Genomic DNA, 25,669 nt, shown 5'->3' with positions numbered 1-25,669 from the left:
AAATTACATTCTTCAAAATTATCTCCCATACGTTTCTTTGTTATCTTTGTCTAACGAAAATACACATCTTTACAGTTTTCTTTGTATCTAAATGAATACCCCTTTTTAACGTTTTATGTAAACCACTCCTACTTCTTTATCCATATAACCCTTTTGTAAAAAGGTTTTCCTGGACTAGTGCTCTTCCATAGTATTATTCTTACTTACAACAGCTTTTGACTCACGGTCAAGCGATTTCCTACTCGTTATTCTTCAATAATCCTGCTGATCAACTCTGTATTATATCAATAAAGCGGTAAATTTTACTGTGTCCTCATAACGTATATTCGACGTCTTCACAAGGTAAGCCTTTAATTAAAGTTCTGCTTGATCCTAACTCAAGGCTAAACCTTCTAAATCTAAACGACTCGATAAAAGGAAAGAATAATTTTTTTCACAACAAATAGGTCCAAATTCCTCTAAAATCGACATAAAGATCAAAATTCCTATGATCGACATCTCACTTTATCTTATAATTCAAATTATCCATTCCTCAAACCCATCAAGCCCCCCTCTCTGGAATGTGGCGAAAGTCGCGAAAACCTAAAATAAATTTTATATAAATAAAATTAAGAATATTTTCGTGATTCATGATTTACCATTTATCTCATATATTTAAATTTACATTCCTTAGATTTCCCATTGAATTTCTAAATTTTTCTGGTTTTTTATCTAAGCTCTTTTCTTACATTTCCTCTCGTACAGGAAATAATTCTGCTTATAATACTATAATGCTTATAATCTCCCAATTCACTTCTAATCTCCGCATTGGATCTTGTTGCGATGTGCATGTTATGTAATTTGGCTTTTAACAGTTTCCGGTGTTTAATATCATCGCTTCCCACTTCTTAACGCATATAAGCCTATCAAAGATTTTGTGCTTCGATTCTGTATATCTCACTCGTTCAATAAATCTTCTAACCAGAACGTCCTACACACACAATCAATCCTACGGATTACCCATCAAAGAAATTTTCACGATATGTCTTAAGAAGATTCGTGGCTCGACAAGGATACTCGAATTTAGTCCTAAGCGATAACGTTAGTCAATTCCAACTCGTCTTCAAGGAATAATGGAAGAAAATGCCAACTTTTTAGCAGAAAAAGGTATGATATGGAAAAATAGTATACCAAGAGCACCATGGGGTAGTGGAGTATACGAACTAATCACTGGACTCACAAAGGGGGCTATGAGAAAAGTTATAGGGAGAAAAGTTATAGGAAGAAAACCTCTAAAGGAAAGAGAACTAACTTTAATAGCGGAGATAGAGGGAATACTTAATACCCGTCCCCACTAACGTAGGTTTGGATGACCATAGAATCATACGTCCTATTGATTTTATTTCACCTACTGCTTCATTAGATATACCAATAAGTTACGACAATGACCAAGACGAATATATTCCTTATCCATTAAAAACAAAGGATAAATTAGTGAAACATTGAACCAATACTCTTAAAATATTAGATGTTTTTTGGAAGTATTGGAGAGAATACCTTACTAGTCTTAGAGAACGTACACAAAAAGAACTGGTCTCCCCTGATTAGTAGAAAAGAGAATTCCACGTGAAAATGAAATAGTTTTACTAGTTGAACCCTAAGTACCTCGTGGGATGTGGAAATTAGCAAAGATAATAAAAAGTAACCGAGGATGGATGGAAGAATAAGAAGCACCACAATACAAATGCCTAATGGAAAAGAACTTGACCGATCAATAAATACGCTTTGCCCCATGGAAATACATGGTTCCAAGGATATAGAAGAAAACTTGGAAAATAAAACAGAAGGACCTATCGCTAGTCAAACCAGAAGTGCCAAAGCGCTGCAAACTCATGTCGAATCAAAAGATAAGTCCAATTTTTCGGTGAAAACACTATTATTGATAACCATGATATCATTAATGTCGATACAAGTCGTAGCTATAAAGAACTGCAAGTGGAATTCCGGAGTACTTAATATTCCTGAAGTATGAAACTGTGAAGATGTCATTAGTCAAAACGTCAAAAGGTACAAGGTGGTAGTGCACACATGCACTCATGTAAGAATACCAGCCATAAAATGCAGTAACATCACACGAACGGTATGTTCAAAGACAGACTATCACTGTCAGTAGTATCTGACCTGACAACTACTTCGGCAATATTGTCCCGACTCTGTCGAACTATGAATGTTCAAAAACAAGTAAATGGAATTGCATTGATTCAATCTTCTCCTAATAAATGGATGATATAATACAATATTCACATGGATGGTTGGGAGTTAAATGCCAATCGACAACGAACTTCGTATTAACTGAAGGAGAAATATTCCTATACGAGGGTAGAGGATTAGTTTCTAATCTCGATAATACCGATCATTGTATGGTACAAAGGGGAAAGTGTATAACTAATACTAGTATTGTTTTATGGAGCAGTAATGATGTAGTCAGTCATTGTCTGTATCGAAGAGTCGGAAGTTTCGGCGCCATGAAGTATGGAGATCACTTCGTCATCAACGAATTACAAGTCTCGTTTATAATCGACAAAGAAAACACAATCATCACGACTAATTGTGGATCCGACAATCCCCATTTGATGTAAGGAGGTTTGATAAATAAGTTCGAAGTTGAAAGAATAAACACAGAGTTGGAACTCTTAGCTCACAACCAAGATTCAATTTATTCGATATCCTATAAACAAAGGGATGGTTCTCTTTGGCAAGAAATCTCTAGACAAGGAGAACAGTCAAAGCAATTAGAAGATGAACTCGACCAAGTTGCTAAATCGATATAAGAACTTGGAAGCGTAATAACACATTGGAGATTAACTGTTTGTGTAAGTATTGTTGCGATATCAATTATATTAATTGCTCTTAAATTGAAAGTCGAATTACTCCAATCCTTATTCTATTCTTTTCGTAAACGAAGTTCAAATCAAAAGAATATCGTTGGTCTTCCTATGGGATCTTTACGTACCCATCTTAGATAAGGAACGAGTTTTAGTTATTAAACTTAATACTTTTTGCTATACACCTGAAATCTCCTCAGTCAAAGTTTCACATTAATTTTCTCTCTCTCCTTTGGGAGTGTCACGAATTTCAATATCGCGAAATTCCAAATAAAATTTCTTATTCAAATTGTAAATAAATGTTAACAATAGTGTGAGTCATTTAACCAATTTACATCCCTTAAAATTATTTCCCACGCGTTTTTTTTTTCTTTGTTATCCTTGTCTAACGGAAATTCACATCTTTATTTTTCTTTGACTAAAGATGTCCAATTTACATGCTAATCTTCCCATATGATCTTGTTACAATGCTTGTAATTGGATCTTTACAACTTCCTGTGTATCTAAATGAACACCCTTTTTGAACGTTTTTGTAAAATACTCCCACTTCTTGACACATATATACACCTCATTGTAAGATAGAGGAAGAATTCCTTTGCTCCTGGATCAACAAGACGGTTATCTCCCTTCTCTAGTAAACTGCTCTCCACACCGATATTCCTTTCTGCTGCTTGCTCAATTGGTCTTATTCATCACTTTTATATATATTAATAAAAAATCCTTTTCGGCAGGGTCATTTTCGTAGCATAACTGACGCCCTTAAGACCTTCCACCATAATAAGGTAAGCTTTCGTTAAAATTTGTGTACCTATAACTCAGCGAAACCTTTCAAACCCTTCACACTGCAACAATATCTGGTGCAACTACAACACAATATAACTGAAGCCAAATAACTCTTACTACAAGCCAACTCGTTAAAGTTCCTGACCATTGATTAATCATAACAAAAACAACTCACAACCAGCACCGAATATGAAATAGAACCTCACCAGGAAAAAAGTCAACGAGGTGAAGAACTTGCCGAACAATCAGAGATTCAAATTGGTAAGGCAACAGAATTAATGGAAGAAAAATTGGCTTTACTATGCATTGAAAATTGATTGTTACTAGTATAAATGTATTTTTAATTTCAATTATTTGTTGCTATTAAGATGAAATTTAAACTAATCCGATTCATAATTTGTTTAAAATGCTATGAGAATCCAACTAGAACAAATTCTTTAGCAATTCCAACGCTAATTTTACCAAATAAATTTACAGAAGTAACCACTGAGAAACGAATTCCCTTTCAACATGAACTCCATATTCCACTTCCCAATACTTCTTCCCTCCTTCGGTACGGAATATTCGAAAAAACCGAAGGAAATTGTAATACGTCCAAACGGCTAAAGAATTTGTTGTAAAAAATATTTGTTATAAAAGACATCACATTATACAAAAAATATATACAACGTTTTCTATACCTAAAGTGATGAATCTGTTATCTAAGATCAATCGTGTGAAAATGTCTTTTCCTTTGATATCGAAATTGCACACATCCGCTAATTTGCATACAAACTGTGAGAAAGCTGCGTATCTATCTGGCAAGGTGAATTTTTATAGAATTCCTCTTCGTGTCAAGAAATGTAATCTTTTATGCAAATTTCCCTTGCAGCTGTGAAAATATTGTCGGCTTTGTAAAGACCTTAAATGGAGTTATTCTCTCATCGTAAGCCCAACCCACTTATGGGCAATATAAAAGCCCCAATAAGCGCATTCTTGGCATTCAAAAATAAATCTTCTTGGTCGAGGAACAAATCAACGCCTGCTTTGTCTCGTTCAACTCGAGGATTGATTTTACATTTAAATTGATTGTACCTCTCCATTTCAGCCTGTTTTCATTATCAAATACTATTATAATAGTTACTACTAGTACTTAGTAAACCTTTCCCCCGCTACTCAGCATAAACGAAATTTTCTCGACAGAAGGGTTGATATGGAAGAATATAACACCTAAATTCCATGGAGCGGTGGAGTTTATAAAAAAATGATTGGACTAACAAAAAAGGCAATGAAAAGAGCTATTGGAAGGAAATTGTTCTAGGAAAGTGAAGCAATAACGTTAATAGAAATAGAAAACTTAATACAGCACCCAAATCTTTAACACCCTAAATGAATTCTTAATATAACACCCAGTCAACGACATTTTTTCATACAAAGAAGAAATGGTCTTACTAAGCGAATCGAAAATTTCTAGAGGTACATGGAAGCTAACAAGGATAAAGGAAATCGAAACAGGAAGAGATGGAGAAATAAGAAGCGCCACAGTAGAAATGCCACATGGAAAATTTCTCGATAGATCAATAAATATGCTACATCCTCTGAAAATTACGATGAAAATTTAGAAATTCAGTCAACGACAAAAGGAGCTGGAAAACAAGAATCAATTACCTTACAAGAACTAATTGTTTTACGAACTAGGGGAACCACAAAGCGACGACTTCAAGCAGAAATCTCGAGTAAATCGAACTTCATAATGAAAAGCTTAATAACAATGATTTTCATAATCTCGGTTTAGGCAGCAATAAAAGAAAATTGTAAATGGATCTCTGGTATTCTATTCAACATTCTGAAAAATGAAACTATGAAGAAATCTCAGAACAAAACTTCAAATCAACCAAGGTAGCTGTGCACACTCCAACGCACGTACAAGTACCTGCAACGAAATGAGCAATATCAGTAGTACTAAAGCATTCCTCAAACTGTCATTACCTATGGTTTCTGACCAAACAAGTACTTTCGGAGAACTTTAGATAATGGAAGGGAAGTGAATGGAATTGCCTTAAAACAAATTTCTCCTAATAAGTGGATACAGACCATGATGTGCAATACTCTTATGAATGTTGAGAATTAGATGCTAATTCAGCGACAAATTTTTTACTTATGAAAGAAATATTCCTATATGACGGAAGAAGGTTAATCTCGGATTTCGATAACAGTGAATATTGTGCCACACAAAAAAATGTCTGACCAATACTGTTATTGTTTTATGGGATGCAAAGAAAACAACTAAATATTTATATCGAAAGATTGGAAATTTCAATGCTAAATTACACGGAAATCATATGATTGATGAGCTCGAAACCTCATTTGTTTTCAAAGATAATGAAACGATTATATCAGCGAATTGTGAATTCACTGATCTATATTTAATGAATGATGAGATTATTATCGATAAAAGGATCAAGTATTCTGCCGGAAATCTAAGGTAAACTCAAATCCAGCTCAAGAAAATCAATCAATAATTGGAGAAATAAATCCAGAGGGAAACCCGAAAATGCAAGATTTCAATATTTTTTCGACAGTTTGCAACAAGAATTCCAAGAGCAACTAAGTGTAGTACACCAAAGAAATTGGTAGAACCATAACTTACTACTGTTGATTGAATGAACATCAGCCTACAATTCCATCTTAGCTGAAAAACTGCTGTTACAAAGAAGTGACGTAATAGCAAACAGAGTGAAAGGAAGCTTTCAATCGCGTCATGTGGACTAAGAAATCCGGAAAAAAAAGACTACCGAATTCAAGGAATAATAAGTTTGAAATAGGAAGAACGCAGAAATTGAGATACTGGACAAGAAACAAATAGCGCCCTTCAATTCCTAATCGACAAAGGATGAAATTTTTCTTGGAAGAACTAAGCCAACACGGAGAATTGGCAGAACAAATTGAAAATGACTTGGAAAGGCTACGGAAGTAACACTGTAAAAATTATCACAATTTACTACACTAATCACTATTATTGCAAGCGTTTTTATACTGTCAATTATAACTATTGTGAAAATGAAAATTGAATTAATCCAATCTAATTTTTGTTTATCATGCGTTAAAATTCCAAACGGAAGAGAGGTTATAGCTGCTCCAATAAAAACTGCACAAACTTATCTACCAAAAGGGGCGAGAGAAGAAACATCCATTAAACAAACTCCTCTTCATTATGAACCACAAATCCTTCCCAAGCATATTAATCTTCTTCGGTAGGGAATGTAGTGGAAGCACGAAATATCTTTGTGATATAAAAATACATCAAGTTTGAAAAGTTTTTTTGTGTTATAGAAATATTTTGGATGAAAGTGAAATTGTTGGACGAATGAAATCAAAATGATTGGATTGAAATGGAAGTATAGTGAACATTTTTATAATTTAAGTAATCAATCCTCTGTTTAATTTATTTGACCTGACAAGCAGACCTGTTTACTGTATATTAGGAATTTGCCAATTCCTTCAAGTATTATAAAAGTCTTGTATTTCTCAATTAATTGATGCATTCCTCATTAATTAACACCTTGCTTTCAAGGATTCTTATTATTTGCACACCAAAGATCTTACCAATTGTTTTAAAATATTTTACAGCATACTCAATCACATGTCTCAATTTTGTGAACAATTCCAACTATATAAGAATTAGGATCAATAGGATTATTTTATTCATTCATCAATCTAGATATCTGCCGTCTCCCTCAATTTGTTAACAAAATTGTCATTTTTTCCTTTTTTTTAGCCTCAATAAATTGTTCTACTGATTGTCGGCTCCAATTTCTACCAAGTAAATCAACTTTCCTGACAGAAAAAAAAAGAATAATCTCCCAAAATTCTCTAACTATAAAATTCGCCTGGCCTCTTAGAACGTCGAAAAGAAATTCTCTGCCAAACCTTCATCATCATTGTGCTATAAAAAAAAAGGTTTTCGCTACGCTTCAAAAATTCCTGTGACGAAAGATACATAAATATGAATAGGAAAAACGTCTTTGGCGCAATTAAAATGAGTAATTAATTTGCTTGGAGTAATAATCTTAATTTGTAAATAAGTTTCGTGTTCTAACACTAACTGGTGAATGACTAATAGGCATAAGCACAGAAAAAAGGTTACTTCGTATGATAGAGAGGTACGGTTACAACTAAGTTAATTGCTACGCCAAACAATTACAGAAAAACATTTCGAATTTTATAACAAGGACATCGCATGCAAAAATTCAAATTTACATATTTCGAAATTGCGAGAACTTGATACTGATGAACCTGCTAGATAAATTCCTGAAATTGGATTTTCGGGTCCGAAATTTCATAGATAATACATCAAATAACTTGATTGGCAAGTTCCACTTCTTTCTTGACGGCAAATACAATGTGGTTTATCCAGCAGCAACTAGAGAAGCTAAAATCGTTACATCATGTTAAAAATGAAGCAATACTACCACATCACAATTTCGGCAATGGTAAGAACTCAGTGCCTCCGTATTAAGCTATAAAGATGTCAGAGTGAATGAAATCCTTCCTACAAGCAGCTATCGATAAGAACCGAACAACGAACTCACCAAATGCGCGAAGCGGGAAAAAAGTTGTAATAAGTTCAATACGCCAATAAAGAATACACACCCGAATCCCGCTGCTTTCTCCGTGGAACTGATTGACCACCACCAGTTTGGGGAGCAACGAAACCTCTGTTCAACTCATCTTTCTTGCGTAATAAATCACCGAAATCATCTTCTGGTAAGCAGAATTCCGACTTTTCCAACAAACCTTCCGGTATTGCCTCATTTTTTTCGATTTCCTTCATATCATACATGTTTTCTAATTTCTCCCAAATCTGAAATTAATTCCTTATAAGGAAAAAACTTTTAAAATGTGCCTTGAAAAAGTAATATTGAATTAAATCACACCATTTAACATTCCAGGCTCACAAAATGCTGAACTCACTTACTGTGGCTTAATTTTTATAACTGGATTGAAAATACTACAGATTCTATTAAATTTAATGTGTATATAACAGTGTCTCTATTATCCCAAATATTGAAATAATCTCGCCCGAATACGGAGTACAAAACGAATGAAAACAACCAAAATTACGAGCTACAATTATGAGTTTTGTAATTTTTTGTTTTGTGAACGCTGACAAATAAAAGTTACTTATGTAAATGATAGCTGTGTTATTTGAATTACATTCAATCAACAATGTAACTCGATCTATAAAGCAAAATACGAAGATTTAGCATGACGTAGACTGACCAATCCAGCAGTGGGTCTTATTTTGTATCTTGGTCTAAAAACTCGTGGTTTCCCTGTAGTATTTCTCTTGGTAGTGAGTTCATGTAAATCTTCCGATGTCAAAACATCCTCAAAATCGGTATCTTCATCTTCATAAACGTTGTTCATGTAATCAACAAGACAACCCATATGAAAATGTTTTGAAACACCTGAAAAATTCAAAACAAGAAATACTCAAAGTTTCGAAATTTCACTGCCTTGTGCATCGACCTGCAAAGAAATAGACAAGTGGATTGTTGCATGCTATCTCTCCGACAACACTGGATATCTTAGATTCATCCATGTTACGATTAACATGAGTAATATCTGACACAAGTAGAGGATGAAATCACGGGATTTACAAAGAAAAAAACTCATCATAAAGAATTTACCTGCTGGTTTATGAGATAAGAGTTTTTTGAAAAGACGTATTTCGGAATCGATGCACCATTCAGATGATGACGAGGATTGCTGCAGTTCCTCCCCTTTTATTCCTGAATTTTCTCCAGCACTCACAAACGGTGGACTTTCTTCTTCCATCAGCTTTAAAATTCTAAATTTTTGACCGAATAAAATTTGTTAGTTACAACAGTCGCAAAAATAATTTTTGACCGGATTTGTTAGTCACAATAGTCGTACTTTTTTATCACCTGCAAATTTTGCAAAGTTACACATATTGGAGATCAAACTGCCACGAAAATTGAAAGACGATTCTGTTGATTCTAATTTCGATACAGTTCGTCAGAAAATTGTAAAATGATAGCAATAGAACAATCAGAAACCTCTAGAGATCTTAAATGACGCATCGCTAAATTCTGTAAATAATAAATCATTAAAAAGGCGCAGTGCAAGGAAAGCCAGTTTTGAAACTTGAACGAGAGTTATTTCTTAAATAACATTTCGCTTCAAGCAGTGAAAATGTTCGTGAAACAATTTGTGAGAGCTTGAGAAAAATCTTTCACGGATGTGAGCTGCGTATTGGACTGGTTTCTGAAGGAATGGGGTGAAAGAAAAGTAATTACATGAACAACAATTTAGTTCAACCTATTTTCTGTATATCTTTAATTCAGAGAATAAATACAGCCCAAACTTTATACAGACAAAAATTTGCTAAAGATATCACTGAACCACACAAATAAGCCTCATAGATAAGAAGCATCGACAAATGACCATTTCTCCAAAAATAAAGGCGTAATGCAAGGTAAACCAGTTTTTGAGACCTGACAGAGAGTTATTTCTCTTAACGTTTCGTTTCAAGCAAAAGCCTACTAACTCATAGAATTGGGTCTTTCATTTCAAAGCAAAGAAATGACTTTCGACTATTTCTCATTCCATTTTAAAAATTCTTCGTGTTATTCAGATAATGTTTGTGTTCTGCAACCAAAAAATATTAATAAACTAGCTTGAATCTGGCATTACAACACGGGTTATTCAAACCATGAGTATGAATAAGCCTAGTTAATGCTATTTAAAACATGCTTATCACTTTGATTTCAAAAAAATTCATAATGCAATGGGAGAATAAAGATAGGAATTGAGGAATGAAGATACAAATAGTTGCAATGTTTGGAGTAAGTAAACATAAACTCATTCTAACTCCTCATATTTCAAACATTACAAAACTGAAATAGATCTGAAGTCTCAGGCGAAGAGGAAAAGCATAACATAGTTAGGTTTAAGTTACACGTGATAATAAAGATACGAATACGTTAGACAAGTCTGACTATGTAATTACGAAAAATGCCTCCCCGGGAGGAATTCCGCTGTGCCACTATCGCACTGTACCAGAATGCAAGTTCGCGCTTCGAGACCAACTGAGAATTTAACTCAGCTGGAAGGGAGTATTTCTGTGAAATTTTCTTCTAATTAACTGATATTTCATAATTCGTCAATTAATTAATGAATCTTTACAACCGTTAAGATTATGCGAATCTTTAATACATGTTAAAGAAATGACACATTTTGCGCATCATTACACGTTCTGACAATGGAGAAAGTCTGATCTTCGAATCATTTCTATCATATCATATCAGTTTTCGGATTCTCTTTTTTATGCCTGAAATCCATTTTAATTTATTTGATTATCATCATCTGCCGGAACACTGTTACCGATCTTTGCTCCTCGATATTATTACTGCAGAAAAAATCGGTAACATCGGCAGAATTTGAGGGAATATGAAAAGGAATCTGTTTTAGAAAAAGAAAAATAAAAGAAAAAAAAACGGATCATGATTGTATTCTTAATAGCAAGATTAGCAAGATTTTCTTAAATAGCAAGATTAGCAAAATAGCAAGATTTTCTTTAGGAATCGAAAAAACCATCAAGATCAAGTATTAGATCAAGTATGGAAAATGTATGATTGCGGTTAAAAAATTGATCGAAAATTGTACCATTTCAAAAATCGTAGAATGCTCTGCCGGTTTTACTTAATGTTCCATCGGTTTTATATACCGGCATGTAGTACTCTTAGATTTAAAAGTTTTTCATTATTGGAAGATTGATGGACATTTTTATATTAAATGCGATACTTTGCTTGATACTGTTGAGTGAACAAGCTGAAAAGACGAAACCGTTATTAAATAATTCAAAAGATTATTCTAAAAGCACAGCACTCTCATATCAAATACAAATATGCTGGGAATTTTCATTACTCAAATCTACCGCAATTTTACCTGATTTGCTGATTGATAATGCAAGAATTCAAGCAATTCCTGTCATATGAACAAAAAATCGTTGATAAAATTAAATTTAATCCATAGAAAAATATCAAAAATGAAATGAAATAAATGATGAATCACTTTAAATATTGGAAAGTTCAAAAAAATGATTAATCGAACATTGCTTCATCACAATTACCTTTAAAAGGTTTATCAATTTGAAATAGCCAAAACTACCAACACTTTTTCTACTTTTTTTCCTGTTTATAAATTGCGCATTTGTCATTAAAAGCTTTCAGATAATTTAATTAATTTATGGCCGAATATTGATGTTATCAAATGAAAAAATTATAATGCATTGTTAATTATAAAATCTTGATCGTGTGGTTGTCAATATGCAAGAGATTCTTAATTATGAATGTCAGTTAGAATTTACTATCTAACATACATTCAGCCATTTATATTAATTCAAAATTTGAATTAAAGTCAATTTTTCGTTGCATTAGCATGTCTTAAATTGTTTGTTTCGGATGAATTGTCGTGCATTACAATAGGAAAACTTTCGCATGACGTAAGCAAAAATATGATTCCAATAATAACTTTTATGCATTTTCGTGTGAGAAATCCTTAATGGAAATGCGTATCTAAAATATGAAAAAATCTTTAGGAAGATATTGCTTGCATTGAATTTTCAAGATTTTTTCGGAGATTAAAATTTAATAATGAGATTTCTTGAGAATTATCATTCATTTTCACTTGTTTCCTATCCATCACTTTCATGCTATTGGTATTTTCAGTATAAAATTCTCACAGATTTCCAGTGATCATCAATTTCAGGATGATTTTGCTTGGTTTCTTGATCATTTTTCTTCAAATAAATCTGATCAAGAATGCTTCCGGAAGTAAGTTATTCTGTCTGCATAATATAACCGAGGAAATAATATGAACCAATGATTGAAACATTGTTAGTGGAAAATGTTCTAAATAGTTCTTTGTAATTTAAAAAAGGATATTTAATTAATCTTAGGAGGATATAATCGAGCTATAGGAGTTGGATTAATGACATTAAATAGAAAAGTCTTGATAATAAGTAATATGTTGTAGAGCACTTCCTTAGACTTTTATTCATTTCTATTGACTTATTCTGCACCACTAAAAACAACCAATTATGTGTTTCTAGTAGAAAGATGCTTCTAGTAGAAAGATTGGAAGATTTTAATGACAAAGATATTCGATTTTTTTATTTGAAGATATATAAAAATCATGAAGTGGCTAAATTGCTTGCAGAATCAGGTGGCCTAGATTGTACCAAACGCAATTCTGAAGGACTATATGGACGTGGATGCTCATCAAAATTCATGAGATGTCACGATGGCAAGCTTTATGTCTATAGATGTCGCAAGGATTTGAAATTTAATGTTGAAACGGCTAAATGTGAAGAACGAAAACAAGTTATTGCTTGCATCAATAAGTAAACATTTCAAATAAATTAATTTCAACAATTAAAATCCCAGTAGTCCTTTGGAATTTAACTTTACCTGCACTCCTACACCCAGTACTTCTATATCAGATTTCAAATTTGATATTTGATTCATGATTTTTCAGCGTGGACAATGATCGGACTATTGTAAAGGCAGAGTAAGTATTGTTTTTCCTCTGTACTTTTTTGATCTCTCTCAAATTCAATTCCAATTTTAATACTGACTTAACTTTCCATTAGCAATTTTATGCTAGTGGTATTTGCAGTTAATTCACAGCTTTGTTTACAGTGGCCCATTTGATTGTTCCAAGCGAAAGGATGGTGTTTATGGTAGTGGCAAATGTTCGACAACTTACTATCACTGTTCTCGGGGTCATTCCGCGGAAATGCTATGTCCAGCTGGCTTATACTACAATGATAAGCTGAAAGGATGCGATGAAGTTGATAGTATCGATGAATGTAACGTACTGAATGCGTTGCAAGGATTCAACGAACGTCGTGAGAGTCATCTGGGTGAAAGAGGTTGTTGAAGATTTAAAATGTATTTTTATTTTATTAAAATTTAAAGCTTTATTCAGAATTGAAATGCATTCCAATTATAATTTCAACTGAAATGATTTCAGTTGAAATTAAAAAGTTGATTGCATTTCAAGAATTCAATTCCTTCCGTTTTTAATGTTGTTTTTGTAGGAAAATATATTGAACGAAATTTGATGTCCATTAGAAATAGACCAATTTCTGATACTCATGAAAGACACATTGATGGTACGCGCAAATTGTCACTCGGCAAAGAAATAAGCAGCAGGGATCATGACAGTAGTGATAAAAAACGATCTACCCGACAGACCTTGTAAAATCCATTCATTTTTCTCCTTTGAAGAACATTTCAGCACTGTTGAATTTGATATTGTAAATTAGCAAATGATATTACAGTAATAATTAGCAGGTAGCATAGCTATCAGAGACAATCTTTACAAATCGCCGTGTCCCACTCATATGTAGTTATTAAAAGAAGCAAAAAATTAAAAAATTAGGTGGTTTGGTAGTCCGAATGTGATTCAACAAAAATAAATTCTTTTTACCTGAGCATTGGTCGCAATCTGAATCATCACTAATTAGCATTTTCTTAGATATATATAAAAATTATCTCTACCTGTTCCATAAATAATAATACGAAGTATAATTATTTTTTTAGATAATAACTATGAAATGTTTTTTTCAAATACATTATTTCATTTAAAATGCAAAAAGAAGCAATAGTGCTGTGATAATCAATTAATTTTAGTTACCAGACAAGCTTATGGAAACCTGGAGAAGGTAAGTGAAAACATCACCAGTTTTCTCTTTCAGAACTTCCAAACATTTGCATACACATCTCATAATACCTAGCAAAAGATATGCTGAGAACTGTTTGGTGCGACTTAATTCAAAAGTGCCTTTGCGATAATGTCACCACATGTCATTAAGCTTCATTAACAAACGATCCTTTCATTTTATTATCAAAAAAGGCGAGGAATAATTCTAGAATTTCAATGTCTCGAGTATTTCCGGAGAAAAAAAATTTAACAACTCAATGGATTTTTCGTCCAGTTATTGTGCTTGCTGATACAATATCATAATTAACTGTTAAGAACTGAATTGTTCGGGAATGAGAGATGGAAACTATCCTATGGTTAGAGGACAATGCTCCAAATATTTCTGGCGTTGCTTGGGTGGTGAAACTACCGGAAGAATTTGTCGAGATGAACTGTTTTTCAATACGGTTACTAGAAAATGCGATACAGCAAACAATATTGAGGACTGCACTGATAAGTCAATGATTTTTAATTGTTGCTTTCCAAATAAACTCTATGGTGGGAATTTATCATAAAAAAAAATATGAATTGATTCATGACTATCCTCGGGATATTTTCCCTCGGATTATTAATTTAGTACTGCTAACACTTCAAGGATTAACTTCAATCTTAGATAAGCAACATTTATTAGAGAAATAATTTATAGGAATTCTTTGATTGTAAAAAGTGCTATGGAACCAAATTGCATCACATTGAATGGAGGCGTTGCAGGACATTCTGCTTGTTCAAGATTCTACTACAGTTGTATAGCTGGGAAACTTTTTCAGCTTCAGTAATTATTTCATCCTTACTAACTTATTTCATTCATACTTACTTTCATAATAATTTCATTCTTACTAAATACTCGAACCACTTTCTATTAATTAAACTTCAGTTTGATTAATGTTGATGACTATGGTTCAAATTCAAATCAAATCCTCCAACTTAACTGTTAGAAATGGGTTGATATACGACTACTCATTGAAAAGGCAATTGACGACTGTTTATTTGATTAGTGAGTAGAGCACCAAAACTGAAAAGAATAAAAACTGTTTCCGTTTTTAGATGTCCGGAAGGCCAAGCATATGATGTGAAGCAGAAACAATGTGTTGCTATGGAATTTATGCCAGAATGCACAACTGCAGAAAAACCTGTCTTATCAACTACAGGCAATCCAATTCAAATATCTAAAATAATTCCGGCACCAGAATTAAGTAAATTTTTTGGTTTATAAATTTCCAAATGAAATTTGCTGTAGTAATCATCATTTCATCATAGACTGTCTTTGATCTGTTACCTTTTCAATTCACGAAAGTTTATCACTCGCATTTGTCGAAATTTAGAAGAGAAGTTCCTATAATGTAAAAGTCCAATTTTTTTAAATTTAAATTTATTCCATCTTTTTGTTCATTCATATGCTTTTAATATTAAGATGACTTCTGTAATACAACTGGTGATGGGATGTTCTCAGCAGGCTGTGAAAGTTACTTCTATTTTTGTGCCTCGGGCCTTGGATACCACGTGAAATGTCCAGAAGGATTGTTCTTTGATAGCGAAACACGAAATTGCAATTATAAAGAACATGTTCTTTCGTGTAATTTAGTTTTAGAAAATTCAAGGTTGGTGTAAATGTACTTTAATTCGTTATTAAAAAGTTAAGAAACCAATCGAAGTTATTTATAGCTGTAAACTTAATGCTAAGCTTCAAACCAAAATCGAGGAGGAAAAAGATGAACATCCACTAAATAAACTTCTTTTTTTAATTTGGCTAAATTTACAAGGATGGGAAACACAAAGTAAAAACTTTTTTCCTTTTTTTTTTTTAAACCTTCGATGTTGCCAATCTTCCACAATTCTTAAATTAGGTGCTCTTCATTTCAGAATTATGCCTAACAAACAAGCTTATGATTACACCACTACCGCACAATCAGTGGATCAAGATGATGAAAACAAAAAGGTGGAAGTACGCCTTTCAAAATCAAGCTTACATTTGTTATATCTTGTGATCCTGAAATTAATTAATCAAAAATCAAAGCGTTGCTTTCCAGACTTATGATACTCAGACGAAGAAAGTAATACAGAGTCACAGCGATCGTATGCCAGAAGCCAGCTTGCCTGCACTGATTGGTGTACCGATATCTAAGACAAAAGCTCTTCCATTCCTGCCAGAAGGTGATTTTCATAATTTTCAAGTTTGAAATTTGGAACGTTTCTATTTTCGGAGATATTAATTACAGACCATAATTGGAACTTTTGTGCAATTTCGTAGTTTTACCTTTAATGATATTTTCTAATTATTTTCGGGTCCCAAAACTTGCATGTGTATTAACACAGTACTAAAATTTTCGTCAAAAATTTCCTGCACATACAGATTTTGACTGTCGCTCGAAAGCAGATGGCTTCTATTCAATTGGATGTAGAACGGAATTCGTTGTTTGCGCCAATCACCGGATGTTCTTTTTTGAATGTCCACACAATTTAATATTCAAGGAAGAAGCACAAATCTGTGATTACGCAGAAAATGTTGAAGATTGTTCGAAGATGACAGACATTAATGAGTTAGTATAGGATCACTTCATTTCTTAGTTTATCTGGATCACTGTTGGAATTGTAACCTTTCCATCAATTTAACAATCCATATGTTGATAATGGTGACGGATGGCGAGAAGTTTTTCCAGATAACTTTTTTGAAATCCCTTTGTCATGCGACGGCTTACTTTCTTCTTGTTGCTTGCAATTTAGATCATAAAATCGCAGGGCAAGGTATGCCGGATTTTGCAACATTTTGGCGAGAACTATTCCCGTCAAGCTGATGAATTTTCGAAAAACTCATTAAAACTAACATCAGGAAATCTTTATATCATAGAAAAAATCTCATGTCAGCAACTTTCTCCATATGGTTGAATGTCAACGTGAGATGAAATACAATATAATATCTGGAAACATTTTTACCTTATAGTTTTTACCCATATTTTCTATTATTTCTAGGAAAGAATCAAAACGTCTTGAAATGGAGTCAGAAATTTCATTGGAAGAAGAAACTAAACGAGTAGATAGCACAGCGATTCGCGATCAAGGTACATTTCCCTTAAAACTGGATCAAATTTATTCATTAATCAGAAAAGTATATTCCAAGCATTTTTAGTTCTGATTTGCAGCATTTTGCAAAAAGTTGAGTGATGGCGTTTATTTCAATGATTGCGGAAATGAATACATAGTATGCAGTAGAAAAATTACATTCCCTTACAACTGCCCAGAAGGTAAAAATCTAAAAGATTTATATTTTATCCATGTTATTATGAAGACTTTGAGGTCATTCAAAGCGTTAAGCCTTAGACTTTCGAAGAAAGAAAGAACTCACGATTGCAACCAGTGAACTGCTTCATTTATTTTTTTTTTTGCTTGACTTAATACGAACATTAAATTCCGATTAGAATAACAAAATTTTTTTTAGGACAGATTATGGATCCAGCAAGCAAGATATGTAACAAACCGGAAAATATACCAGAATGTATGAACAAGGACGATCGGACCTAATTTTTATAGTTTGAAGCGCCGGTTCCTTTCATTTTCTTCCCAAATGATAACGCTCATTTATTACTGATTAAACTTCTATAAGCTCTTTCAATGCTATTTCAGAAATTAGTTCTAATTTTTCGAAAAACAAAAACAGCACATTTTCATCGTTTGCTTCACTTTCATCTTCTGTCTTCATATTTATCCATTTCATCTCACTTTACATGCTTGTGCTCTTGCCCTGTGATAATTATATAAAGTTGTAATAAAATGAGTTCATTTATAAGAGAGAGAGAGAGAGAAATATATTGAAGTGAAATTACAATTCAACAAAAGGAAGGGAAAAAAACTTCCTCTGTTGCACAAAGGAAGCAGAAAATGATGCTGAAGTGGATATAATGCGCTCATTTTCATTGAGAGATTCCCAGATAGTTTTGGTCGTATTTCCGGTTTTCTTCGATGATGGTGATTCGCGGTTTCAGATGTTGGACGGTTCTGGATTGGTATTGGATTTGTAGAAAGGAGAAGTGAGAGAAGAGTAGGGAGTATACCAGTAGTACTTCGGTAATCACTGCAATAGGGGAGTTGGGAAGTACTGAGAATAGAAAATCGATCAAGGCATATATTGCAACGTATACTGTATACTTAACGCATCCTGTTGTTATCTTCTACACCTTGAATGACAGTTTCAAACTACTGGAGTACATTTAATGGAGCTCACTTTCTATTTTTTTATAAAGGTGGACCGGGGTGGATTCACTTTTTTTTGAATATAACATAGTTTTGCAGCGAAATTTTGATGACAGTGGAAACTTACAGCATCGGTCCAATTGTATAGGGCGTTGAGAGCGGAAAAAGGTTTTTTGTAATAAACGCAGAATGGTGGTAGCACGGATTGGTGGTAGCACGGATTACACGTGATTTATGATTTATTGTTAACAATAGTTTTTTTTTTTCAGTTTTGCATTGATAGCGCTTGGCGTTTTTATTCGTCTTGCGAAGGTATTTCGAGTTTTAGAATTCAAAAGCCAAAGACATAAATTTGAAATACGGGTCAGCGGCGAAGTGTATTTTCGGCTTTTTGATTCACATAAATTATTGGAAAGTTCATAGCATGCACCTCTCCCAGTTACGGATATCCAGTAGTTATTTTACATTTCGGAGGGCGACAGTAATTGCCGGCCTTGGAATAGGCGTTGGTGCTGCAGTAATCGGTTATTTTTATGTAAAAGGGTAACTGTTTATTTTACTCGCAGATGAAATTATTTGTTTGTTATATCATATTTGTTTGTTATATCAATATAGACGAAGTAATAGTTATTTTTCTAGTAAAAATTAAGTTACATTTGGCAAGTCGAGATTGCATAAACTTAAGTCTGTCATACGGAAAATCAGCTTTCGAACAGTGTAACTTTGCGATTACATCTATCGACTTCTTGTATTTGAGATGAAGGTAATTTGAGGTTTTGGAGAAGTCTTCGTAGGAGTGATTCTGAAGAATATAACGATGCCACTGAAAACCTTCCAAATGGTCTTGTTGTTCCTCAAAGTGCGGATTTTATTACTTTTATGCTTCTTTTTAAATTAAATGTCCTTCGGACATTAATATTCCAAGGTCGAATCGATCTGGATTACTGGACTATGTTCGATTTTTTGCCAACTATGTAAATTAAAAAATCACTTTGGTACCACGAATTTTTAATAACTAAGTGAATTGTAGTACGAATTGGTAGAACTAGAGGTGCACCATCAGTTGGATCGTTACAACGAAATTCATCCAGGTCAGGAAATATACCACCTGCTGAATCGGATCTAATATGCAGTATGTGCACTTTCAATATTTCATCCATGTTCCTGCATTTCCTTATATAGTCAGTTCGCGTTGAACAGGTGACTCATCTTTTTGTAGTTCGGAATACCAAATTTTAGGCTTACAGTCGGTGCAGGAGATATTACAGCGGGTGGAACGAGCAGCTACTGCATTAGATTTGATAAAAAATCGTTCAGAAAAAGATTGTAAACGAGCGGACTTACTTTCTTCTGTAGTAGACAGGTTTTTTTTCCATAAAATCGTAAAACACTTGTAAATATCATTTTCTGTGCAAATTGCATTTGTTGAGCAAGACTTTTTTCTAAGGTAGGAAATGTATTATCTTGTTAAGTTATTATTGTGGTGAAAGTAACGAATTTCTATGGATAGTTAACGTCAAAGTAATTTATCTCTTTTATATGCAGTTACCTTACTCTGATAGCTACGTTAATGTTTACAGTAAAATGAAAAGATTCCTGTCCTGATTTCTGGAGTCAGAAGTGCATTTTACTAATATATTCCATCGTTAACTAACTTCTGTTCCAGGTTACGAATTTTGGAAACAGACATTATAAGACTAGTACAAGAAGGCGGTTATGAAAAAGAAATTCTACCCAGCGATGAAACATGTAAGTTGAAAATGCTTCTACTGAATTCACATTCATGAAATTTCGGTTTTTTTATTCGGGTATTCGGCAGTAGGTTTTGTGATCACAAATGTTGTAGTTTGGACATCAAAATTAGTTACATTATGCTCAATTAAGTGAAGAATCAGATTTCGCTCACAATATGAAACTCAGTAACTCTATTTTGAATTCAGTTTGGTCAACGGGAGGATCGCAACGTGCAGGCACTTTATCAGTTCTTTCTGATGATTCCTTTTGGTCAACCTATGAAGAACTTGTAAGATTTTGTGAAGATTGCTAATGAAGGCAGATTTTTGTTTGAACTTTTTCTCTTCTGAAGATTATATTAAATGTTCTTTTTTTAGCCTCTAAGTATAGATGATGCTGATGTTTTGATGCGTGAACCACTGAACTTGGATAGAGACGTATTGCATTTCTATCAGGAGGGTGTAGCAGCTGTGAAGACTGGCGAAGTGAACTATAGAAAATTAAGGTAAGATTTTTGCATTCACTTATTTCTTTTCTGTTTTTGTATGTTTTTGTCTTAATAGCCAATTAACCTATGATTTGTTTGTAAATAATACATGTACATATAACGTTGCAATGTAAGAAATCATCATAACAACGATTTTAAGTTAATTTTAGAACAGAATTTTGTTGCTGTGAGGACGATGATGATTTCAAAGCCAAAGTCTGGTGCATACGACAAGCTTTCACTGTAAGTGCTTGAATTTCTATAAAAATGGTGCTAATTTCCTATTCGCCTTTGCATGCGGTGTGATGAGCTGTTATTTACCTCATTACATGTACTTATGATTCATTAAATTCTGGAAAGACCTCTATTTTTAAAAATTTTATTTGACGTAGAAAGACCTCTATTTTTTAAAAGTTTTATTTGACGTAATCCTTGGATGACCACTGGGACTACAGAAGTGCTATATTTCCCATGCGTGTTTGTCTATGATGTGATGAGCTGTTGCTAATGTTTATTTCCCTGTTTTGTGTATATTACGTATGGAATGTAATAAAACGCAGCATTTCCAATAAATTCCTATTACTGAACTAATGCTTTATGAAATGGTCCAACTTGAATATGCTTGTTACAGGAAATTTTATCAGATGAGCATAATCGTGTATGGTTGTCTCAAGCGGGGCGTCAATTGATTGCAGACTTATTGCGACACGCCAGCAAAGACCCTAGTCCGTTTTACTTAGCTTATGACGCTATGATGGAATATTTGAATGAAACTCAGCATATGGATATTGTTGATAGAGAATTAAAACAAAGAGGAGTAAGTTATCGTTCTTTACTGTACTTGAACTCTCCAGTAAGTTAGTGGTGCCTGTATCTATGCTTCGGAGAAAATAGCATCACAAACATATTTTATCTTTTTAGTTGATGGAACTATTTAATGTTTCTTTTTTTTAATCTAGGTTGGAAGTCGTTTTACTTTAGGTACCAGAATTGGGATTCTGGGACGTCGTTCTAGACTATATTTTGATTGACGCATTCGAAGATCTTTCGCGACCGCCATCTGCTGTTCTAGCTGTAACAAGAAATGTGTTTTTAAGTCAGGCAATGAAGGAATCAACATTAATAACCGTAATTTGGTCTATGCTGAAAGCTAAACGAGCAAGACTTACGGTATTATTTTTCAGCTTTCACGGTCTTACTATTTAGAACGTCAATTAATGCTGTTTATTCCCTTTTTCTATTGTAAAACATTGCACATATTTCGTCCATGAAAATATTTTTTTAGGTTGCTCGTGGATTTATATCACATTTCTACGATATATCGGAAGCAGCTTCCCCATCCATTACCTTAGGCTTCTTGGGAACCGATGAGCACTTACGCGAGTTATACTACTATTTCAAAGTTTGTTTTAGTGTTTATTTTCAGTGGTTGTGGATGAAATGATTTTCAAAATATGATGAAAATGTTTTCCATCACTTGACTCTGTTTTGAAAAAAGGAATTGGGATACAATTGTACTGTGTGATTTGAAAATATCACTCTGACAAAAAGCAAACTCGGACTTATTTTTACTTTTTTTTAAAGATAGTCGTTCATGACAGTGTTGGCATTGCAGGAAATTCATTTAGAAATCGTAGCGTTTTTCTTACTGTTAATTTCTTAATCATTTACTAGGTGAAATTTCTCTCAGACTGCCTGATAATTTGGTCTCCTTCAATGTTGTTTTTTAAATAAATGTATTCTTTTCAGGAACAAATCTGCTCGTTTATTGTCGATATATTTAACGTGAAGAAAGTGAGGTACACATCGCTTAAAGATCTAGCTGAGGATATACGATTGATTCTCGAAACACGTCTTGAAATGATTCAGACTAGATTGAGCACTGAATTACTTCCTCCATCATGACGTTTCTTGTTTATTTTCTTTGTGACTTGTTTTTGCAACTCCATGCTCTGATGTTATTCCAGATGTACTAATGCGACTGCTTAGAAATACTAACGTAAATAATAATAAACCAGACGATATGTCCTGTGTAAATACGGCAATGAAATATTTCGCCGGTTGAAAATTGTGAAACCATAACAATGATACTTATAGGTGTTGTTCTTACAAGTGTTGTTCTTGAATTTGAGTCATTAGAAGTATTCCTTGGATGGACAGATTTACACTGAACTTAGCGATTAACTGCCATTTGAGCACATAACTTGATCTCAACCTACTTTTAAACTCTCTGTATATGCTTCATCCCGATATGTAGCTATACATATATATATATTGTTGATGATTTCTTCATTAAATTACTTTTGACCAGTCTGTTCGGTGTTTTGTAATCAGTTATTATCAACAAATATTATTTGTATGATACAAATGAGTCTGCGATAATATCGTTTGATTTTAATTTTGCTACTGCTTTCTATAATTTTTTGGATCTTTCGGGAAGTGTAGGTCTGAATTATTTGTCAATTTACAAACGGTTTTTGATTTTTCTATGAAAATAGTTTAACCACGAGGAATTTGTTTCATTTTTTAGCTGCAATGCTTTCAAAAGAGAGCAGGCAAAAAGTGTTGGAGAAATGTATGGAAATAGATAAGATCATCAAAAGCAATATCGATTTGATACCTATTGGAAATTGGCAATTCGATGATGAGACGATAGAGGAGCTTCGCGAACAGAAGCATAGGATTGTTGATGAACATTTAACAGGAGGTTGGCTTTATCATTTTAAATCGATTTATCATATTTTCTCTTCTGAATGTTGTTGCATCTCACCAGATTTGTCAGGTGATATTAGGAACTTAAGGATACTGTAAAAGAGAATAAAAGTCGGTTTCATCACTACGAAGTGTTTTCAGAACAAAAACAGAAGCTCAGTAAAGCTTCGAAACAACGACTGGCTCGTGAAATAGGTGTGAATTGTCGAACAATCACTGATGTTCTGGACTGGATGGCGAAAAATCGTGGTAATACAAAACCTAATAAGGTGAAACCGTTTGGATTATTCGCTTTGTAATTATTAGTCGGTCCTTTCTTTTTCACAGCGTTTTTTAAATTTAGAAATCCCTTATTTTTCGATTTGAAAAATTGTCTTTTTAGCCTGTAACAATTTCAAAAGCGATGAGGAAACAGAACAAGATCAAAAACATGAATCCACAAACAAGTAAATCTGTCGATCCTGAAGCTTCGGACGCTGACATTCCGACTACAGCTGCAGTACTAAGTGGGAGGTATTTTAGAATTGAAGTTAGAGATTTATATTTTTTGTTTTATAAGATTTTGGATTGAATCTGGTCGAGGTATAAGTTGTTTAAATTGTTTATTTCTGAACATTAAAGTACATTTGCTGTTTTGGTCCACAACTTTAGGAATATGGAATATGAAATAAAGTTTCAATTTTCTTTGTGAGAGACATTAACAAGTCGATCTAGTTATTTTTAGTTCTCTAAATGGAATGGCATATGACAACGATAACCGAAAAAGGGTGCGTGATAACATTACGGGTGATATAGAAAGTAACTCATCTTTTTCGGCCACTTCGATAGTAGCACCAGTTGATGCTTTGGAGGGCCGTAAATTAGCCCTAAAGAAACTACAGGAAAAACTGGAGCAATTCAGAGGTAGATTTTCTTATTCTGGTCACTAGTTTTCAGTGCAATTGCACTCTTTAAGAAAATTGTTCCAACCAATAAATTCTTTTTGTAAGTTCTGTATGATCATAATGGAGACTGTGACTCTCTAGTTGTGTGGTTGATGTATTTTTTAGCAAAAAGGCGTGGTAAGATGACAGCATATCAATATGAAGAAAAACGGAAATTGAAACGACGCATGAGTAAACTGAAAATGAAGGAAAGAAGGACAGTTGCTAAACAGCAGATTAAAAATTCCAAGTACGTACTACATCGGTTTTTTTTCAGGAATTTTGAAGAGATTTGACGGAACTTTTTAAAATCCCTCGGAACCTGATACTTTATTTTTACTTTGAGTTATAAGTTTTTTGGTTCTCCGATAACTTTTTTCTTTGTACTTTTAAAAATTTATAAAGATTACTATCATTTTTTGTTTATTTGTGTCACAAAAAATTTTAGACTGCCATCAGATGAGGCAGTACCGAACAAACGCCAGAAACTGGAAAGAGAATCGAAACCATGCGGAATGGAAAAAAAAGATGACAAATTGATTTTCTCAAAATTCGATTTTATTGTAAGGGATGGAAAGCAGGTATCATAACTGATCCATATTCAGTACTTCAGATCATTCTTATGCACATTAAGCCACTAATAGTTTCAGAAAGAAACAAAAAAGGAGAAGCGAGATAAGTTTACTGGTAAAGACTACAAACGACTGCTTGAAAAAGCTGAGAAAAGAGAAGAAAGGTTGGAACAAATACGATCGAGGAATCCTGAAAAGGCTTTGAGAATTGAAAAAAATATCCAGTGGAAGAAAGCATTAAGTCGTGTTGAAGGGCAGAAAGTTAAGGTGAGGTCTCGGTACCTTCATTGAAAATTTTGTTGTAGGACTGATCCGAACACATATATGCGTTTTTGCAGGATGATCCAGAGCTTTTAAAAAAAAGTTTAAAAAAGAAAGAAAAGATGAAAGAATGGCGAAAAAAGAAATGGGCGAATCGTGTTGAGCATACACTGCAAATGCAAACTCGAAGACAAGAAAAACGGTCAGCAAATATCCAAGCTCGTAAAGATATTGTCAAAAAAAAGAAGATACAAAAAGCTCGAAAGAGGGGAAGAATATTGTGATAGTTATTTGGTTCATTTCTGTCTGTAAGATCTGTGTCATTCATAACTTCAATTTTATCTGGGCAATCCAGTTTCTTTGTTCACTCATTTT

At 33.4% G+C, this 25,669-nt stretch overlaps 8 protein-coding genes across 9 annotated transcripts; 7 read left to right on the top strand and 1 right to left on the bottom strand.

The window, feature by feature from the left end:
* Window positions 1-1,690: 1,690 nt before the first annotated feature.
* LOAG_04063 (hypothetical protein) lies at window positions 1,691-2,011 on the top strand (the record flags this gene model as incomplete). Its single annotated transcript, XM_003139600.1, has 1 exon — window positions 1,691-2,011. One exon carries the CDS (start codon window positions 1,691-1,693, stop codon window positions 2,009-2,011), a length of 321 nt encoding a protein of 106 aa, XP_003139648.1.
* A 247-nt stretch (window positions 2,012-2,258) lies between these two features.
* LOAG_16393 (hypothetical protein) lies at window positions 2,259-2,618 on the top strand (the record flags this gene model as incomplete). Its single annotated transcript, XM_020449045.1, has 1 exon — window positions 2,259-2,618. The coding sequence occupies one exon, from the start codon at window positions 2,259-2,261 to the stop codon at window positions 2,616-2,618; it is 360 nt and encodes a 119-aa protein (XP_020307500.1).
* A 5,037-nt stretch (window positions 2,619-7,655) lies between these two features.
* On the bottom strand, window positions 7,656-9,476 carry LOAG_04062. Of its 2 annotated transcripts, none has more exons than XM_020446496.1 (4): window positions 9,320-9,476; window positions 8,910-9,097; window positions 8,219-8,490; window positions 7,656-8,058 (listed from the first exon to the last, which is right to left on the bottom strand). In XM_020446496.1, exons 1-3 carry the CDS (start codon window positions 9,465-9,467, stop codon window positions 8,254-8,256), a joined length of 573 nt encoding a protein of 190 aa, XP_020303173.1. In that variant the 5' UTR covers window positions 9,468-9,476; the 3' UTR covers window positions 7,656-8,058; window positions 8,219-8,253. The 2 variants fall into 2 exon arrangements, with proteins under 2 accessions (XP_020303173.1, XP_020307499.1); XM_020446497.1 differs by having other exon boundaries at window positions 8,280-8,490.
* Window positions 9,477-12,772: 3,296 nt separating this feature from the next.
* LOAG_04061 (hypothetical protein) lies at window positions 12,773-13,919 on the top strand (the record flags this gene model as incomplete). Its single annotated transcript, XM_003139598.1, has 4 exons — window positions 12,773-13,056; window positions 13,191-13,223; window positions 13,355-13,587; window positions 13,756-13,919. 4 exons carry the CDS (start codon window positions 12,773-12,775, stop codon window positions 13,917-13,919), a joined length of 714 nt encoding a protein of 237 aa, XP_003139646.1.
* An 801-nt stretch (window positions 13,920-14,720) lies between these two features.
* On the top strand, window positions 14,721-16,028 carry LOAG_16392 (hypothetical protein; the record flags this gene model as incomplete). Its single annotated transcript, XM_020449044.1, has 4 exons — window positions 14,721-14,827; window positions 15,067-15,192; window positions 15,465-15,613; window positions 15,832-16,028. 4 exons carry the CDS (start codon window positions 14,721-14,723, stop codon window positions 16,026-16,028), a joined length of 579 nt encoding a protein of 192 aa, XP_020307498.1.
* Window positions 16,029-16,284: 256 nt separating this feature from the next.
* On the top strand, window positions 16,285-17,936 carry LOAG_16391 (hypothetical protein; the record flags this gene model as incomplete). The annotated part of the gene is made up of 5 exons (XM_003139597.2): window positions 16,285-16,362; window positions 16,448-16,571; window positions 16,771-16,957; window positions 17,388-17,476; window positions 17,854-17,936. The coding sequence occupies 5 exons, from the start codon at window positions 16,285-16,287 to the stop codon at window positions 17,934-17,936; spliced, it is 561 nt and encodes a 186-aa protein (XP_003139645.2).
* A 1,061-nt stretch (window positions 17,937-18,997) lies between these two features.
* On the top strand, window positions 18,998-23,032 carry LOAG_04059 (hypothetical protein). The gene is made up of 12 exons (XM_020446495.1): window positions 18,998-19,148; window positions 19,379-19,464; window positions 19,636-19,737; window positions 19,845-19,968; window positions 20,272-20,354; window positions 20,546-20,628; window positions 20,717-20,844; window positions 20,997-21,069; window positions 21,458-21,643; window positions 21,808-21,996; window positions 22,112-22,228; window positions 22,576-23,032. The coding sequence occupies exons 1-12, from the start codon at window positions 19,030-19,032 to the stop codon at window positions 22,729-22,731; spliced, it is 1,446 nt and encodes a 481-aa protein (XP_020303172.1). The 5' UTR covers window positions 18,998-19,029; the 3' UTR covers window positions 22,732-23,032.
* Window positions 23,033-23,346: 314 nt separating this feature from the next.
* On the top strand, window positions 23,347-25,578 carry LOAG_04058 (hypothetical protein; the record flags this gene model as incomplete). Its single annotated transcript, XM_003139595.2, has 8 exons — window positions 23,347-23,533; window positions 23,680-23,807; window positions 23,921-24,051; window positions 24,263-24,441; window positions 24,588-24,711; window positions 24,910-25,042; window positions 25,112-25,300; window positions 25,372-25,578. Exons 1-8 carry the CDS (start codon window positions 23,362-23,364, stop codon window positions 25,576-25,578), a joined length of 1,263 nt encoding a protein of 420 aa, XP_003139643.1. The 5' UTR covers window positions 23,347-23,361.
* Window positions 25,579-25,669: the final 91 nt, after the last annotated feature.

This window comes from Loa loa (assembly GCF_000183805.2).
Source record: "Loa loa unplaced genomic scaffold supercont3.2, whole genome shotgun sequence".
Taxonomy (NCBI): Eukaryota; Metazoa; Nematoda; class Chromadorea; order Rhabditida; family Onchocercidae; genus Loa; species Loa loa.
The sequence above is the reverse complement of the archived record's forward strand: the minus strand, read 5'-3'. Positions and strand labels throughout refer to the sequence as shown.